The 19,579-nt window shown below is 36.7% G+C and overlaps 1 protein-coding gene across 2 annotated transcripts in view; it reads right to left on the bottom strand.

The window, feature by feature from the left end:
* The window catches only part of slc12a5a (solute carrier family 12 member 5a), a 142,906-nt gene that overhangs the window by 34,443 nt on the left and 88,884 nt on the right, over positions 1-19,579 (bottom strand). For both annotated transcript variants that reach the window (XM_058402744.1, XM_058402745.1), the window contains exons 2-4: positions 13,038-13,132; positions 12,254-12,385; positions 1,173-1,319 (exon numbers count right to left, since the gene is read on the bottom strand). In XM_058402744.1, coding sequence (XP_058258727.1) covers positions 1,173-1,319; positions 12,254-12,385; positions 13,038-13,132 — 374 coding nt within the window. The remainder of the gene's footprint in view (positions 1-1,172; positions 1,320-12,253; positions 12,386-13,037; positions 13,133-19,579) is intronic.

Genomic DNA, 19,579 nt, shown 5'->3' with positions numbered 1-19,579 from the left:
ATTTCAACTTAGATACTGTTATAGACAGCTGCAATAACAAAAACTTTGTCAATGTGTACATTTTTATGACTGTGGCAATAGAAATCTTAGATATTAAAATTAATTCACCTTTTTCAAATAAAGGTATTGAGTTAAAAAAAAATAAGCAGTGGAAATTTACACTGATCAAGCATAACATTATGAGCAGTGACAGGTGAAGTGAATAACACTGATTATCTCCTCATCATGGCACCTGTTAGTGGATGGGATATACAGTATTAGGCAGCAAGTGAACATTTTGTCCTAAAAGTTCATGTGTTAGAAGCAGGAAAAATGGGCAAGTGTAAGGATTTGAGAGAGTTTGACAAGGACCAAATTGTGATGGCTAGACAACTGGATCAGAGCATCTCCAAAACTGCAGCCCTTGTGGAGTGTTCCCGGTCTGCAGTGGTCAGTATCTATCAAAAGTATCTTTCAAGTCCTGTAAGTCCTTTAAGTCCTGTATGTATCTTTTGCGAGGTCACCTCGCAACTTACAGGACTTAAGGGGTCTGGTGCTAACATCTTGGTGGCAGATACCACACACACCTTCAGGGATCTAATGGAGTCCATGCCTTAACGGGTCAGGGCTGTTTTGGCAGCAAAAGGGAGACCAACACAAAAAATGTCATAATGTTATGCCTGATCGGTGTATACACCTTATACTCTTGTGTAAATGTTATACTCACATGTAAAACTGTGAAAATACTGAGAACAAGCCACCTTTATTTCAAACTCAGTACTGGCTTATTACAATAAATGAGTCAAGGTAAAAGGTTTATATGATTTTTTTGCCTTAACATCAGTGAATGGTGAGTGAAATCTTTGATTTCCAAGGTTAAATAAAAAACTTTTATAAAACTCAAGGATCACTTTCTTATAAATGGCTAGACCTTGAGGGCTGGCAACATTGTGCAGCTTCATGCCTGCATGTGAGTTTCAATCACATGTTCACGAAACAGACAAACATGGCAGGGTACAAACAATAACAACAACAAAACGATTATGCAGAACATCTTAAGAGAGCACCTTAAAATATAAATCGTGGGTTCTGATAGCTATTTTACAAGGGAGCTGAGAGCATACATATGTAAACAATAAAAAGATGTAAGTGATACACATGTTCAGGCTTGTGTACAATTGTGACTGCCTTACTGTGGAGCAGCACATAAGGACAATGACGAATGCTTCGATGACTCCTCCAATTCCCACCATCCAGGTCATCCTCAAGAACAGGATCACACCTAGAATATTTTGTAGACAGGGGAAATATACTCCCATCAGTGTGCCCATCCGTGGAGCCTGTGAACACACAAACGCACACATCCACATACATTAAGACAAACTATAAGTTCATTATCAGAAAAAATGATAAGCTGTGGTTGAAAGGCTTGGTGAGAAAGTAAAACAGATCATTTTGCAGAAGAACATTTATCATTAGGTCTAATAGAGAGACTAGAAACTGATTATGCTTGACGAATTAATATTATATCACCAACACAGGTTCAAATCTGAACGTCTAATGTTGGAAGATATTCCCCCCCCCCCCCAAGTTCAAAGTATATACTACTACACAGCTGATTTTTAAAGGGATTCCACATGCTGACACTTTTAAAACTGGCTTCTCGTCTAGTTATATTTCTGTAATGTCAGCTAACATTAGTTTCACAAACTGAAATTCCAGTTTTGCAAAACATCTTATCTTATTGTGTTAGTTTGTTAATTCTAATTGATCTTTTCCCTGTATAATTATTTGTTGAGTTATTTATTCTATTATTTTTTGTAGCACTCTAGCCTTTGATTAATCTAGACAAAAAATGAGTCAAAAAAAAAAAGGGTCAACATAGATACAAGCAGCACCCATAGGTATAACAGAAAAAAAAGAAAAAGTTACAGATTCCAGTATATTTTCCGGTGTTTCCTGGAGATGTAGTAGTTTCACACAGGTTTCACATAGTGAAGTGAGTTTCATATTTAAATAAGAAAATTTAGATTTTGGCCACGACTCACAATTTTTGGAGCACTAAACGCATATGGTTTGTGCACATCTCTCTCTCTCTTTCTCTCTCTCTCTCTCTCTCTCTCTCTCTCTCTCTCTCTCCCCCTGTTTCTGTGGGGGGGGGAAAGAAAACTTGATAATTAATGATACATTGTGAATATCATGAATGAAGGTCAGTTTGCGAGCACTTATCCTACTGGTGAATAAATTAAATTCCCAAGGACAAACACAAGTAAATATTTATCAAAAAATATGTGTGAAATATCATACTGATGAAAAGGTAAGCTGCCTCTCTTAGCTCCATACCTCAATACCAGGCTCAGATTCCAACATTTCACACAAGTCATCATTTACTTACACGCACATCAATGTAAATGAAATGTAAGTGAAAGCAGCAGATGGCAAACTGAGGAACAGTTTTAATGCAATTATCATGAAGCAAATATGGACTGCGTAATGACTCTTATTTGGAAGTAATTTATGTAAAGACAGAAACCCATATGGCATGATTGACTCTGGCTATAAATGTAATCTAAAGCAGATATGACGTCTAGACAGATATAACCCAATAAGCAGATTTTTATTATTTGACAGAATATAGGAGCTTAGGAAATGAAGGTGCTGTAAAACTGGGACTCATATATGCATCTGTGTCATTATGAAAACAATGCTGGTTTGAATTGTATTTATTTAGCATTTTTCACTTTATCTTGTAAAGCTTCCCAGCCAGTGTAGTCAACATGCCAATATCCTATCAAGTACACTCACTGACCACAGAACACCTAAACACTTGCGCATTCATTAGTTATCTAATCAGCCAATCATGTGGCAGCAAAGCAATGTGTATATACTCCTGCAGTTCAACTGTCCAGTTTCTGTGAGCCTGAGCCCACTGTGCTGTAGACTATTACTGGCTGATACGATGGAACCTAATGTGATCTTGTACTGTTGTATCCCATCAACCTCAAGGTTCAGCATGCTTGTCTGCTCCCAATCACTGTAAAGAGTGATTATTTGAGTTACCAAAGACTTCCTGTGAGCTTGAACCAGTTCGACCATTCTCCTGTGATCTCACACACAGAACCCCTGTGCAGTAGTGGTTTTTGTTTTTCACACCATTCTGTGTAAACTCTAGAGACTGGTGTGTGCTCAGCTGTTTCTGAAATACTCAAATCAGCCCATCTGCATCAACAACAATTCATGCAGCCATTGAAGTCATGCATAGTGCAACATGATTAGCTTGATTGAATGTGCAGGTATATCGATGTTCCTAATAAATCGGTCAGTCAGTCTATAAATAATCATTTAAAAATAGCTGGAATTTAATCTATAAGAGATTTTAGTAAGGTAATATTCCAAGCATTTTATTTTCACCAATCCACAGCTATCTGTCTGCTAACTATTTCCAAAGGAAATCCTCATGTTTAATTTCCTTTTTGTACCAAAAATATCAGCACACCAGCTTCTCTGCTGCTCTGCATAGCAACAACATTCAGAAAACGTCCCCTATCTTTGTCCGCCTTCTTTGTATGCTAATATCTTGTTCTGCTTGCCTGATGTCTGATATATGCTAATTAAATTTAGCATCTGTGTCCTTCAGTGTACAGAAAAGATAGGGCATTAATATACAACAATTTCATTTTTTTTACCAAACGTTCAAGACACTCTTAAAGGGTATAAATATAAATATAAATATAAATATAAATATAAATATAAATATAAATATAAATATAAATATAAATATAAGTATAAAAGTCTTTATTTGCACCAGTGGAGCTCCAGTAAAGGTAATTGTTTACACTCAAGCAGCAAACTACTGCAGTTCCTTCTTTGTGTACGACATCATGACTTTTTTCCAAATTCTTTTTCATGAAAACAAGGAATGTCTCTGGTAGCGGTTGCTGTTTGTATGCAATTAGCAGGTATTTAGGAAATAAACTGTTGTTGTTCAAATGTTAGAATTTGCATACAGACAGTAGCGACTCACTTGTTAAACGGATCCAATGACTGTGTGTCTATTATAGTGTGCATCTATAAACTGTGGATAATTGTGGAGAAAAGAACATCCAGTGAACCATGGATCTTGTAAACAACATTGCAGTCGTGTTTACAGTGACCTTAAAGAAGTCTGAGTGTGGTAATTCCACACTTAGCTTCTTAAAAGCAAGTGATGACTGAAAGGTTCTGGAAAATGATTCTAACTGGGAAGATGTTAATACTGCATAAAGTGCCCTTGAGTATGCTGATAAAGTGGTCTTAGTGTATATGTGTCCTGATTTTTCACTCTGCATGCTTAGAAAGAAAGAGTTCCTAAAGGATTCTTAGGTAGTTAATGATTCTAACTTTCTATAGAGGTTGCAACTTTTTAATGAATAGTTAAAAAGTCAGAGTAGGGTGCTGATTACAAAACTACTACCCGTTTGATTAACCCATTTTACCAGTACACTGGTGTTCCACTCTGCGGCAGGATTAGACATCGACTTATCAGGCATTTTCAATCAGTACAAACAACTAAATTACTTTTTCGCCGCAAGTCTGATATAAAATTAGTCAGGGCACTGTTAACTTTCTGCATGAGATTATTTTACTTATGTTAGGATACATTTACACATCATTTGGATAGTTTAGCTGTTCAAGATGCTTATGAACAAGCCCTTGTGGCAACTCAGACAGCAGAAATTGGTTTACATGTGTATACATTTGGAACTTATATCAAAATATTTTGCCCCTAGATGGCTAGCTAAAAACAGAAATACTTAGGAAATACTACAAAAATTCTAAAAGCTCTTAGTGCCTTCTTTGAAATAAGTCTTTAAGCACCACTGTGGAGTGTAAAATGTCAAAGAAATACAATGTTAAACACGGCGACCCCAAAACAATTTTTTGGCCTCAGGTAAAAAGAGTTAAAAAATCAGTGGATATTTTTTAATTAACTTTGTAAGTGCTAAAAAATTAAAATAATTTCTAGTTCCCAACATAGAAACTGCCTGCATGTAATTAGCAAACTTCTCATAAATGACCTGAACTATCAGTGGATTTTTGGTTATCATCTGCAAAGTATTTTAGACATTTACATTTACAGCATTCGGCAAATGTCCTTATCCAGAGCGACTTATAGAAGTGCTTTGAAGTCTCTTTTAATGAATACATCCTGTTACTGGCTCACCAGGTCACAGACTAAGAATAGCATCAGCCTAAAATCTCTGTTAATTTCAGCTAATTTCAGGAAGAGGTAGGTCTTTAGACGTCGTTTGAAGACATTCGTGACTCAGCTGTTTGGACATTTAGGGTAAGTTCATTCCACCCTCTTAGTGCCAGAACATAGAAAAGTGTTGATGTGTGCCTTCCTTGTACCCTATGAGATGGTGGGAGCAGTGGAGCAGTGCTGGAGTGCTTGCTCCTAACATTCCACTAGTGACGTTATATTTCTGTTTGTTTTCGTGACGCTTTTCCGCTATCGACCCTGTCTGTTCTGTTCATTGGATTCCACAAAGCCTAGTTAAACCTGTCATCTGATTGCCTCATACTTTGCCTCTCTATTGACCTAAATATTGGTTTGCCCTTTGGATTTGTCTGCTTCATTCAATAAACACTGCACTTGCATCCAAATCCTGTGTGTACCTGAAAATCTGTTCCTATAGCTCACGTTAAATAATATTATCTTTAGAAAATTTGTCTCAAGTTATGCAGTTTCTAAGATGACATTTTGTGATAAGAAAAATACACATAAATCTACTTTACAGGGATGTTGCAACTAAGTAATTGTTTTTTATTTGTTTAGCACTTTTAACAACGTTGCCAAAGCAGCTTTATAGGATTAATCCAAAATAAAAATCACAGAATTTAAAAATTTAATGTATATTTAATGGTAATGAGAAAGCCAGAGGAAATTGTGGCAAGAAAAAACTCCCTGAGACGATATGAGGAAGAACCAGACTAAAAAAGGAACCCGTCCTCATTTGGGTGGACAAGAGAGTGGGATTAAATAATTTCAAGTGGAATTGTGTAACCATGAGATTTGGAGCAATTTATAAGAATCAGCTTCATTTCTCAATTCATTATATATAAAATTTCCATCAAATGTTCAATGATGTAAACCCGAGTACAAAACTGACCGTGGTACTTCATGAACTTAATAATGTCCTGGAATGCATTTCATTATTTTTGTGAGTCTATTCACATTCCAAGTAATTTATTATACAAATGTATACCAGGTATTACCTGTATATAGGAAAGAAACAGCAGGAAATCTGCATTTACACATTTATTGTTTGTCATAATCTATCATGGTCAATTAAAACACACATACTCATCCCTGCTGTTTGTGTTTGTACAAACATTACTTGTATAAATGCTACTCAATTGAATCACATAGAACCATTGTACACATTTTAAAGAAAACAATTTCAACAAGGTTTTTTTTATGTATTTATGCTGTTACTAGATGAAGAGTGTGATACAGAGATCCCGTGAAACTGTGTGAACCTACAGACAAACTAATTTTTACCTGCTGTATTTGTTTCATATGTCATACCAGCTTGCTTTTAGCTTCAACTTAAAGAACTGCAGGTATCCATAGCAGAAGAAAAAAACTGCTTGCAGCATCTAATAGGGCTCTTGTACCGTTTTCATCCAGAATCTTTCTAGCAACATTTCTCTATTTGGCACCATTATGGTCCCAGCTAGCCAAAAGCTGTGCTTTGTCACCACCACGCTGGCTGAAATGAGTTCTCATTATCAAACAGGTGGTGTATCAGGCAGGTGAGAATGTCTGAATCAACAGCACTTGGCAGAGGTCACTCTTTTTTCGGAGCTTGTCTGGGGAATAGCAGCCAGCTCACATTCAATTTACTTTTTCCAGTAGCTGTCGCAGGTGTGTAATCAAGCCTCTCAGCGTGTGAGTGACGTTTTTTCTGTGTGTGAGTATGAACACAGGCATGTGTGATTATAATTTCTCTTGGGCTGCTCTCAAGCCGCAAGAAGCTCAGGTAGTACAGTGATATAGAGCAACACCAGATGCCCAGCGGCCCCCTGGGATAGATGTCGGTGGAACCCTGGCTGTGAGGACTCAGGTGCCGTTGGCACTCTGCTGCCGGCGCCAGCTGCTCTGCCCCTTAATCCCTCATGCCCTTCTGCTGTGCCACCCTGCCTCTGACACCATGTCACCCAGGGTGCCTGGCTCCACCTGCCCAGCTGTGGGGTCCAGATGCTGTGCACGATATACTTCACACTGGACTCATCTACACAGTGACACGGCAGTTTAGCCTTTCGCCAACTCATTATGATGTAACAGGATCTAGTTCAGTTTATAAATAGCCTGAATATTACCCACTTTTTATTTTTAGATTATAATTGGATGTTGTTCATTATTTAGAGGAAAATAAATCAGTTGCTGAAATATTTTTTTTTTCCTTAAACATAATTCTATGATGAAGCACACCGGTTTATGAATGTACTAAAATAAAATTTTATTATTTAATGATTTATTTCATTATTTAAATGAAATTTTCAAAAAAAAATATTATTATTATTTTGTGTTATCTCCTAATAATGATCGTTTAACTATGATTCCTTATGATGATCTCTAAATGATATGGTTAGTTCTTTGAGCAAAACGACAAGCAAACATTGTTCAGAATGATTCTTCAGTTTACTGTGCTTCATTTTAGCAACTTAAAAGCATGTGTAAATGTGTATGATGCAAAAATCTCAGAATAAAACATACGAATTTACTTCACATTAAACAGCTTAACTATCCACTTTGTTGACATCAGGTCCTGTACCTTATTTTCAGTTGGTCATTAAGTTATGATGGAGTCGTGCACTTACTGTAGTTGCTTGAACACAATTACAGCAATAATCAAAATTGAGTTGAAGCAGTGGAACTTTAGACAGTATGATTATTGGCAGTACTTTCATTGCTCTTGTGTGTCTGTCTGAGAAAGCACTCAGACGTATCTACTGAATGAAGATAAACTCAGAAACTAATTGTGTTAAAATGGACATGGGACTGGCAAACAACTTTGTGAGAAAGAGATAAATCTGCTCATGATTAGCATACACGAGTTCTTTTGTGGCTACAGTAGCAGGAACTCCTTTACTGGACCACATAAACATATGAAGAACATATTCATAGCTATAAAAAGAGCATTCACTGCAGGGATTAATCACATATTGCAAATTAGTATTTAAATAGATTGGACAGTGAGATTATTGGTTTCATGTTTTCTCATGTAAACTAATATTAACAGTGTAATATTTACATTACTCTCTATATATGTTTAAAAGTATATGGAGACACAACAATAAAAATACTTAATTTAAATGCATGCATTGGTTCCATGTGACTGAATGGAGTAGCTATTAGTTTCTCTTACATCCAATATATAAAATCAAACACTGAGCTGAGAATCAAACCCACAAAAACACTGGTGTTTTGCAAAAGACACATTACCACACATCTCACCTGTCTAAACTTAATACTGTCTAATTCTAAACTAAAATGTCTTTGTATGCTGTAGCAGTAAAATAGTCTTTCAAGTGGCCCAAACCTGTTACAGTATGAGAATGCCCCTGTGAGGTTCAAGAAGACATGGTTTGCCAAGGTTAGTGTGGAAGAACTCAAGTGGCCTGCAAAGAATCCTGACCTCATCCCCACTGAATGCCTTAGGGATGAACTGTAACAGTAAGAGGAACGGTAACACCAGACCTTCATGCCAGGCATCAGAGCCTCACCTCACTAATGCTCATGTGGCTGAATGAGCCACGCCTCCAGAACTGAGTGGAAAGCCTTCCCAGAAGAGTGGAGGCTGTTATCGCAGAGTGGAGGCTGTTATAATGGGATATTCTACAGTCAGGTGTCCATATACTTTTGGATAAAAAGTATATTTCATAACAGCTAGGTGTATTAAAATGCTGCATGGTAGAAGCTCTCAACAATCTCTCTCTCTCTCTCTCTCTCTCTCTCTCTCTTCACATCTTTGTAAGGATAATTTAACAATTTATCTTTCTTACTTATCGCTAAAAGGTTTTTTGTTCATCACGTTGAACTGTCATTTTACAAGGTCAAACTGAACAGTAACTCATTAAAGATACTGGGATAACAAAACATAATCCTTTATGATGGCCTTGTGGATCTTTAACTCGATACATGGTGTAGAGAAATGCCATTCTGCTCCAGCAGGGCTGTGAGTAAAGGTCTTCCTCTTTTCATCAGTCTCTCCTCATTAAAATTCAGCCCTTGGGTTTTGATTAATGTCATGTCATGTTGCATTGCTCCAGCTCCACACTTGATTGCATTAATAATTGTCCTAAGCAGAAATTTCACACTCATATTTATATGGAATGATGATGCAGAGGAGGTGGGAACTGTAAAAGGATTCAATACTTGAGGAAGTACAAGGATTTGATCCATGATGCAATATTTTTTATACATATATATGTTAATTTGGTCTGAGAGATGACCATATAGTTTATTTTGACCATATTTCCTTTATGATCTAACTGGAGTATATCAGAGACTAATATATGTATATATATATTATATATATACTGTATATGTACCGTCCACGCACAGTGCTATCTCAAACCATCTTTCCCTCCTCCAAGCCCTATGGCTTTCTCTTTATTCATTTAAAGCATCCGAAAGAATCTCATGTGTTCCAGCTGACCCTCAAACTGGAGGCTGATTGGAGTGCAGCTGTTTTGCCAGTGAGATAATTACATTTGAGACATGCTCTGAAACTTTAGATTTAGGGGAAGATTAAACTTTTCCTTTCAATCGCCGTGAGAGTACAAAGACTCTCTTTCTCTCTCTCTCACTCTGTCTTTGTCTGTATCTTTGCAATCTTAGACAGCACATGTTAGTACCATTATGTTTAATATTAACTTCAGTACTAGACGTCAGTAAAGTATCACTGATAACAAAGAGATTGTGGTGTGGTGTTACTTGTATTGAGTTAAAAACTTATTTGTGAGGTAAAATCTAATTGCTGCACAGTTTAGAGGCAGCCACACTGCACAAAAACTACTATTTTGAATACAGTCAAATTCCAATTATGAGTTTACCATAAACCAAATATTATTGAACCTCTTCCTTAGACTTCCTAAACTAATTTCTTGAAAGAATCTTGTTCTTCTGTTCTTCTGCCATATATTTTGCTTATTTTAAGCTTTTATTTCTAGAAAGAAGTCTTATCTACCAATATAATTATATCGAGAAGAAAATGTATAGTTTAAAATCAGTAAAAAAAACTTTTAAAATCTTATATTTTATTGTTTATAATCTTAAAATAGGATCCTGGTTTAGTTTGACTATATTCACTATACTGTCACTCAGTTAGATGTTCATTTTTTGCAGTGCAGCACGAAATTAGCGTAACTGAGAGAGATTAATTGGAGAAACTCATTCAGATTGTGATTATGTACAGTGCTTCCAGGAAATATTCACCACTTATTGCTTAGTTCTCTTGTTGCTCTACTGCAACACCACACAACAAGACGGGGAGTTTTCCCTCAGCTTTTTTTGTTTTAAGTAAGTGGATTTAAATTTAGTCTCAAGTCTAAATTCAGTCCAGAGCCTTAAAACCAGTTTAAACCCAAATTTAAACTCAGTTACTTTATCTAAAGTCTTAAAGTGTATAAGCCTATTTTTTAATTTAAGCCTGAAATTTTAAGCCTGATTTTCTTTAGCCTGTTTAAGTGTTTTAGGTTGATTTTTTATTTAAACCTGTTTAAGCCTTTAACCCTGATCTATTTTATTTAAGACTGGGTTTATATGGGTTTAGATTTCCTTTGGAGACCAAATTTCCTTTGTGTTTTTGCCATGTGTTTCAGCTCATGGTCCTGTTGTGACGTAGTATTTTCACTCTAAATGCAGATGCCTGGATGGCTGGAGCAGAGTTCACCCAATAGTTATTGCTTATATAGTTGCCTTTGATGCTAACCAGCTTTCCAGTTACTCATGTGATGCGACCACCAACATGCTTTGGTTTCCACCAGACATTATGCTTTGGCTTTAGTGTCATAAAACCACAAAATCTTTTTCCAACAGCTTTCAGATTTGCTAACATTGTCTTCTGGCTAGTCTCCCATAGAGACTGAATCTGTGTGGAGCTTCCTCTATTTGAGCCAGTGAGCCATCTGTAACTCTTTCAGTATCGTAGCTGGACTCTTGGACGCTTCTTTGACATTTGTTCTTCTTCACAGTGCTTCAAAGAAAGCTCAAAGCAGTGCCTATGTTTTAATAACATTCTCCAACTTTTTTCTTCATAAAAATTAAGCTTCATGGCCAGCTCATTGGTCTTCCTGGACTGATCTGATCTGCAATGTAGCTGTTAGACCTTCAGAAGTCGAAAGTATTTATTGTTCAAAAATATAAAAAGGGATATTTTAAGTTTAAAATGAAGATAGGCCTATTTAGCGTGAGAGCTCAGGACAATTCAATCACGAGTCTAATTCTATATTTAATTGTGCTGCTGTAATTCTTCAGATTTCCTTTGTTTACCCTTAAATTAAGTACACACAATTTAACAGAAATGGGGTTGAACACTTGCCAATTCTACTGCTTTAGACCTTTTTTAATCATTCTGGGAACATTGAAATGTTATTTTATTTCATTTCAGTAAAGATTCGCTTAAAAATGACCAGAAGGAAAAAAAAAATCTCATTTGAATACACTTAAAATTGATGTTGCAATACACCAAAAACAGAAATAATCACTGGGGAGTAATTACTTTCTAGAGGCACTGTACATCAACACCATTTCTGCTTCCTGTATGTCTGACTTCCTAATCATGGAAACATTTGTTGATGAGCACAGACTGAGGGTGTAAAAGAAAATGAAAACACACACACACACACAAAACAGACAGAAAGCGTAGTGCTGTCTAATGAGTGTCTCTTCTTAGGCTACTTGGGAAAATCCTTATGTTAAAGCGCAAAGCATATTGAGAAAGAAGAGTGTTGAAATCCTTTATTACCTCGTCATACAGCTATCTCCACTAACAGCTACACAGTCTGTCAAATCGTCCAGATTTTAATTGATCCTAAGCAAGGATGGTGTGCTAGTGCTGAGCGAAGAACCAAACTATCAGCTCAGTTCCCAAGTTTTGAGAAAGATGCTATTATGTATTCATTAGAAATGTATTTATTACACATTTTGAAAAGCTTTGAAAGAGGGTATGCTCGATGAAGTCTGGTGTGTGTATAAGGCTGAATGTGAGTGAGTATGTATTACCTGTACAGGCTTCTTGCGGGATCCTTCATTGTTCTCAGCTTCCTCGTGTTCCTTGCTGCCCTGAGGCAGGTTGGAATAGTTGGCAAGGCTACTGAGCAGAGACGATACCATGGGACTAGTGTCCATCTCCTCCTACATTACATACATACACACAATATGTAAATAAAATATCTACAGACGGCTGATATTGTGATATTGAATGGAAATCTCTAAACCTGTAAATCAGTAACACACTGTTACTATTACAGGACATAGATTAATAATTTATATAATAGTATACAATTATAGAGTTAAGCCTTTTAGAGCAGTTTCACTGTGTAAGCAATGGCAGAAAATTATTACTCATACATTGGAGCACACACTCACTCATCCATAAAAAAGCTGTGTCTCTTCCAAATATCATACTCAGGAAACAAAAAAGCTGCTTGTCATTAACCTTGTTGTCTTTTGTTCAAAGCAATGAGCATGAAATTTACAGTACAATTATTTCTCTATTAGAATCATTTGTACTTTAAATTGGATGATGGCTGCTTAGTATTGACTTCTAGTATCTCCACCAAAGGCATTTTGAAAATAATAAAATAGATAAAAATGAACATGTAGCTTGTAATCACGCTACCTTCGAGTTTATTACCCTAGGTTATTGTATATATTGTCACTGCTGATGATATGTTGCGACTGTGACAGAGAGATGCGCAACAATAAATGAATTCAATCAGCCGCCGTGGACAGTAAATCTAAGGAGCATTGCATAGTGGGATGTCTATAATGCATGTATCCCTACCTCAAACAGTGCCATGTTTTTGCCATCATACTGCTGGCCTTTCTCTGGATCACTGCTGTTGATGAAAGGACTGCTCTCCTTGGGATTTCCATCTCCTGAAAATGAGAACGATAATTTCATGTTACAATAAAAGCAAATAACAAACAGACATCATCATACATGTAATCAAGATAGATAGATAGATAGATAGATAGATAGATAGATAGATAGATAGATAGATAGATAGATAGATAGATAGATAGATAGATAGATGGCATCAGAATTCAGTACAAGAGTCTGAATTTCCACAAGAGAAACTTGAACCTAAATAATTACAGCAAATTTTAGCTATGAATTCAGAAATTCATCTTGGCTTGGACATAAAAGGCCAGCAATATAAACTGATTTTTATTTTTTATACTTAAATATATGAAAAAGATAAATATAAATATGATCATACTTTCATACTTAGAATGTTTTTCATACTTGGAATATTTTTTTCACTGAAAATAAAAAACTAAAATCATTGAGGCTTTGCTTAAGACACTGGCACAAAATGACTTTATTTGTGATATCAAAGTATTGAAGATAAGCTACTGTAGGTATTATGACTCAATCTAGGGTTGGGCTGCACAGCATTAGAAAATGCATGGGGTTATGTATAACAGAACAGAACATGTGTACGATGTCCCATGTAAATATATATTCTGCGAATACTGTTATCCCCTGTACTGTTAGTAAACCACTTGGAGTCTGGACTTGCTCCAGGGCTATTTATAGAACTGGCTGACATTCTTTTACTGGTGACAGAGACTCCTCTACACACTCACACACAACAGGAGAGGAATGATAACAAGGCTACTACGGTCACCCACAACTACACAGACCTTACATACATAACCTATGTAAACAGTGTAAACACTCCAGCTGTGGTAATTTAACCTTTAAACATAATTTGCAAGGCAATGTGTTTCTTAAATGGTGTCATCAGCCTATTCCCAGAAAAGCACTTGTGACCAATCAGGGTAGGAAACGTCATACAAGCATCATTTTAGCACTCCGATATGAGGCATCACATGTCGCTCGTAGGAAAGTGCTGGTGTGGGAAATGAGGTGGAAAAGACAGCTCCATGTTTCACATGTCTCACAAGTTATGCAGTCTGACATGGTGTACTACACACGAGTCCACTGTAGAGCAGATGTTGATGTTTTCTAAATAATTTTCTGCTTTTTAGAGTCACACACGAAAGCAGAGCACACATTTTAATTGGAGCACTCTCTGGGATGCCCCAAATGCTTGTCCAAATGCATCAAAAAAAATCTGAAGGTGTTTCCTTTAACCACTACAATTCTGTGTGGGTTTATCCAAATATAGGTAAAAACATCTCACACTCACAGACAACAGTGTCCTGCCTAATTTTATATCAGTCTTGCCTCAATAAAACTATTCCTTTATTTATACTGATTAAAAATGTCAGATAAGTGGATTTCCATTCCAAAAAGCAACTCTTAATTCTAACACAATAATGAAGAACTAAAACAGCAGCTGAATTATTTGTCTTAAAACATATCTTCTTGCAAAGCTGTCATACGTCTGACCTTTCCATCTGAGCTCCTTCACTCTTTTCTTGTTGTTTTTATAGATTTCTAGTGGCTTATTTTCCTGAATGCAGGACCAGAAGTATGCTTCAGCACGTTGCGGGGATTTAAAAGACTTCAAACACATTCAACATCAAGCAAAATCCAGCACCAAGCAATGAAAATGAAAGAATGGAGCTGTAATCTTTCATTATTGTGCAGGTTAAGCGTTTCAGTTTACACAACTCATTCATTCAGTTCACATTGTCTGGGAAATCAGTCATTCAATGGAGCTTCATTTCTCTGCTTTCATTTTATGAGTGAGATAATATATGCAAATTGTCTGATTATTATAAACACACATTACCACAATATACTTTACATTCAAATGAACCAAATAAGCTTAGCTACTTATGCTTAATGTAAATAACTGTGGGGTTTTGGGGCCAGTGCTTGTTGATGCAGATAGTAAACAGCATCTGGAGTGGCCAGTGAAGTGAGGCTCTTTAAAGTCTCTGAAGTGTTGAGGTGTTTTTTTTTGTGGTAAAACCATGTTTACTTAGAGACAGTTTTAGTCCAGGTCAAATTTAATTGATGATCCTGAGTGTAGAATGCATAAATTAGGGGTCTAGCCAAATAGGCCTTGACAGCTTTCAACTTATTTACCACAACCAAATAATCAATGTCAGAAAACCATAATTAGGTAAACAAACAGTTTAATATTCAGCATCCATTACTGGCAAATAATGATAATCCATTAATCAATAAGAAGAGCATTTAACTCTGGGGTACTGAACACTCATGCCTTTAACTGACTGTGGCAACATGAATTCCTACTAGACCCTTTTAGACAGCTAAAAATTCTAAAAATTCTGTTCATGCTAAAAATTTGAGTAGCCAGAAGATGCACTTTTATACAACTGAAGAAATGAAGTGTGGAATGTTGGACACTTCATGCACTCAGCACTCACAGCTTTGCTTATGTAGTGGAATGGGCAGGGCTATCATGAGAGGGATGGGGCTACCTTTTCTGATGGCCAATGACACAGTGGTGAACAAGACATGTGCCAAATCTTGTAAATTAGCCTATGCAGTGTGATTTCTTTCACAAAATTCACCACATTCTCCTAAAATTAGAGGCTTCACATTATGTACGTTCGACATCATTATGTACCATCGACTCGGAAATGGCTTATACTTGCAGTTAGTGTTACACTTGACGGTAGAGTACAAAGTGCAAAGTAAGTAGTCCGTCATTTGGAATGCAGCTTCTTTATATATTCACTGGCTACTTTAATAGGAACACCTGTACACCTGGTCATTCATGAGGTTATCATGGATACAGGATGCAGATACAGGTCAAGAGCTTCAATTAATGTTTACTTGGGGAAAACTGGCACCTCTTTTACACTGAGCATGAAATATTGGTCTGTCTGAGAAGTTCAGAATTTCCTGGCATTTTTTTTTATCAACCTCTAGAGTTTACACAAAATGGTACGAAAAACAAAAAAACATCCATCAACAGTTCTGCAGGCAAGAACACCATGATGCTGACAGTGATCAGAGGAGAATATCCAGACTTGTTCAAGGCTGTAGCCTTGTGACACAAAGGCTACAGTAAGACAAGAAAATGAACAGTTGAACATTGTAAAAAAAAAGGGCCATGAAACATACAGCTCTTAATCTGTACATCTTAATTACATGAATGTGTAGGTGTACAGATATTCCTAATAAAGTGATCACTGAGTGTATACTGCATATACTTAACCAATGTGAGCATTTATGAAAAAATGACAAAAGAAACAATATTTGTTTCCACGAAGCAAAAAGAAGCCCACCATTCTGTCTACATTACAGGAAACTAATCCAATAGTCTGTCATTCTTACTAACATTTATTTCCCATGTGCTGTCAGGACATTACATATACTCATTCATTCTGTATGCATCTGTGCATAAAGCAGCACACAAACATATGGTTGATGTGGCTACAATACGCTTGAGGCTTCCAAACTGTAGTTTCTGGCGGTTCCTAACTGGAATATGTACAGCCTGAGAGGAAGAGCTTCAGTTCTCAACTAATCCTTGTTTAGTCATTTGTCTTTCCATGACTAGACGTGCTGAGCATGAAGCCACATCCATCCACAGATGCTGAATGCTTTGCATGATGGTCAGTTATCTCTGTTTGGATTGAGGAATGTCAATACCATTTAATGACAAATCTGGTCAATATTTTGTGGAATAATCGGTGCTGGAAAGTCTGAGTTTTTTTCTTTTTCTTTTTTTGTTTGAAAAATTGTTCATAGATATTGTGTGTAAGTGAGATACTAGCAATAATAGATTAATAATAGATAGCAATAAAACATTTCCTCCAGTTTTCTCTGCTCTGTGGTAGACTTGAGAGATGACAGCTGGATTCAGGTCTCAGAGGAAGCATGTGTTAGTCTTCATCCTCTATAGTTGATAGCTTTTGGGCGATATATAGGAGAGCTGGCTAGTAGGTGAGAACTGGCCAATGCACAAAGGAGAAAACAAAAACAAACAAACAACAACCAAAAAAACACTACACCATCTAGATGAAGTGAATCATTGCATTTATTCCTAAAAGATTCACAGTTATTACTCAAGGAATTTATTTTTATCTTTCTTAAAGCATAAACATAAAACAGCTTGACGGAACAGATTGAATCTTTTTTCCTAATTTCTGTGTTTGTGGTTGTTGTTGTTGTTAAAGAGAGTTACTGATGAGGTGCTTTATAGGCTACATTAACTAATGACCACTAGATTCCAGGATTTTAATTGAGGAAATAAAAAAAGTGACAAACCACGACTAGGTTCTTTTAAACACATTGCATGGATACAAACAGACTGCATGATATGCCTGGTTGCATGTGATTGACATAGCAGCCTCCAGAGTGCTTCAGCACTTCCTGTCATTCTGTCACAGTGCACTACAGGCTGAAAAGGAAAAAATGGAGCGCCATTCAACCCATCAGGATTACTTGGCTTGTACCTTCTGCCACTCATACCTTCACCACTCACGGCACCATGCTACTGATCTGAACTAATTAACACAGCTATTTTTCATTTATTGCTGAGACAGCTTATAAATTTACCAGTCATGTTATTAGACATTGCAAAGCTTTGCACTGTAATCGAATAGTCTGAGTCTTATTACAAATCTTTCCCCATTGGCTAAAGTATCATGTCTTTGCCTGGCTGTGTATTGGGAATTCTTCTTCTTCCTGCTCTTCAATTCTTGGCTAGTCAATTACATATTGACTAATTGTCAGCCTTAAACGAATAATCGCTGAGGTGAAATTATACTATAATGAATTTAAGCCATTATTCCAACATGTTTACTATGTACGTAGAAATAGGTTTAGCTTAAACATAAGCAAGTAAATAAAATGACTGAATACCCTACATTATTCTTGTAATTTATCTTTTTCCCTGAGGCCATTGGCTGGCTTTATGTTCCAGATAAACTCGTTACTCGTTACATTGTTAATTTTACACGAACATTTTCCAATCCCCAGGATTAAACCGGCTGTTTTCTTACTGCATCTTTAAGGCTGCTTTGTGTAAATGGCCTCTAATCTTATTGGATGGTCTCCTCATTGTCTAGAACTGTGTAGGAAATTCTAGAAGATAAATAAAAGCATCTGTTAGTGCAAAGCTGTCATAACTATAGAATTAGGAAATACATTAGTAAGGCAGAAGCTATGCATTAGCACATTGAGAACAATTTGTTTTTATAAGGCTGCCTCAAAATCAGTGTTCACAGTAAAACGTAATGAATAGAATGTGGGTCTACTGTCATGTGCATTGTAACAGAATTAAAATCGCTAGTCAATTATCTGCTGAACCACTCTATCACATTATCACCATCACTTTGTTTGCTTGGAAATACATCAGCAGTTAAAAATAAAACAACCTGCATTGATCAAAAAGTGAATGGTGTAAGGTGTAAAGTGAATGGTGGGGATGTAAAGTGACTGGACAGGGCTGTAAAATTGAATGGGTGGAGCTAACCCAGGTGTAAAGAAAACAGGAGAAGCTAACTTTGTTGTAAATTGGCAGTATTTGAATATAATTGTATATATGGCTTTGTAGAAACAGTAGAAATCCAAACAAGCTGTTTTCATAGCCCAATGTCCCTAAATTGACTTACACACCGAGGAAGGTGTAGTACACTTTCAAAACGAACATGTTGATAATCTACTGTACATTAAGCTCTTTCATTTTACAGAACTGAGGAAAATTCAGTCTTCTATGATGAGGGTCCTTTAAAGTGATATCATACTCCCATATCATAGTCCTATTTTGTGGAGGCTTAGGGTTCTTTGCAGTCTTGATGCTCAAAGCGGTTCTCAAACCTGTAGGCGATTTAACAGACCATTGGGCTGTCAAACTGACAGAAAAGAAAATCTGAACCCTGGAGAGGTAAAGCTGCTAAGGTAAAGTAATTTGGGAGATGAGCCGTGGAAAACATTCACTTCAACACTGAAGAAATGTGCTGTAGGTGTTGCGCCAGGCTGTGAAGTTGAATACAGGTTTGGAGATTCCTGTTGACGTCTTTAATTTCTTTCACTGGCTTAGCCTGAGGAAGACCAGAGAAAAATAAAAGGACTGCGGGATGGAAGGAGACACAGCAAGAGCATTTTGCGTTCCTGTATAGTTGCTTTGACTTGTGATGATGAATGGGAACATTATGTAATGTGTGGTATGTGCAGTAGAGTGTGTGTCATCTTTAATTTTATTTCCCCTTACACCCCACTAAGCTCCACAGCTGGGCTCCCTGACAGCATATTATTTGTGGAAATCCAATAAATAAATAAGAGCCAGTAAGGCCACCACTTTTCATTTGCTCCTGTCCACCCCCATGCCATTGCAGAACGGTTTAATGATCTCGAGCACTATCCCCCGACTGACACTTGAACAATGACGAGAATTGAAATGATGGTGAATTAGACCAATATCAGCT

Source organism: Hemibagrus wyckioides, linkage group LG11 (assembly GCF_019097595.1).
Source record: "Hemibagrus wyckioides isolate EC202008001 linkage group LG11, SWU_Hwy_1.0, whole genome shotgun sequence".
Lineage (NCBI taxonomy): Eukaryota > Metazoa > Chordata > Actinopteri > Siluriformes > Bagridae > Hemibagrus > Hemibagrus wyckioides.
Note: the sequence above shows the minus strand (reverse complement) of the source record. Positions and strands in the feature narration are given on the sequence as shown.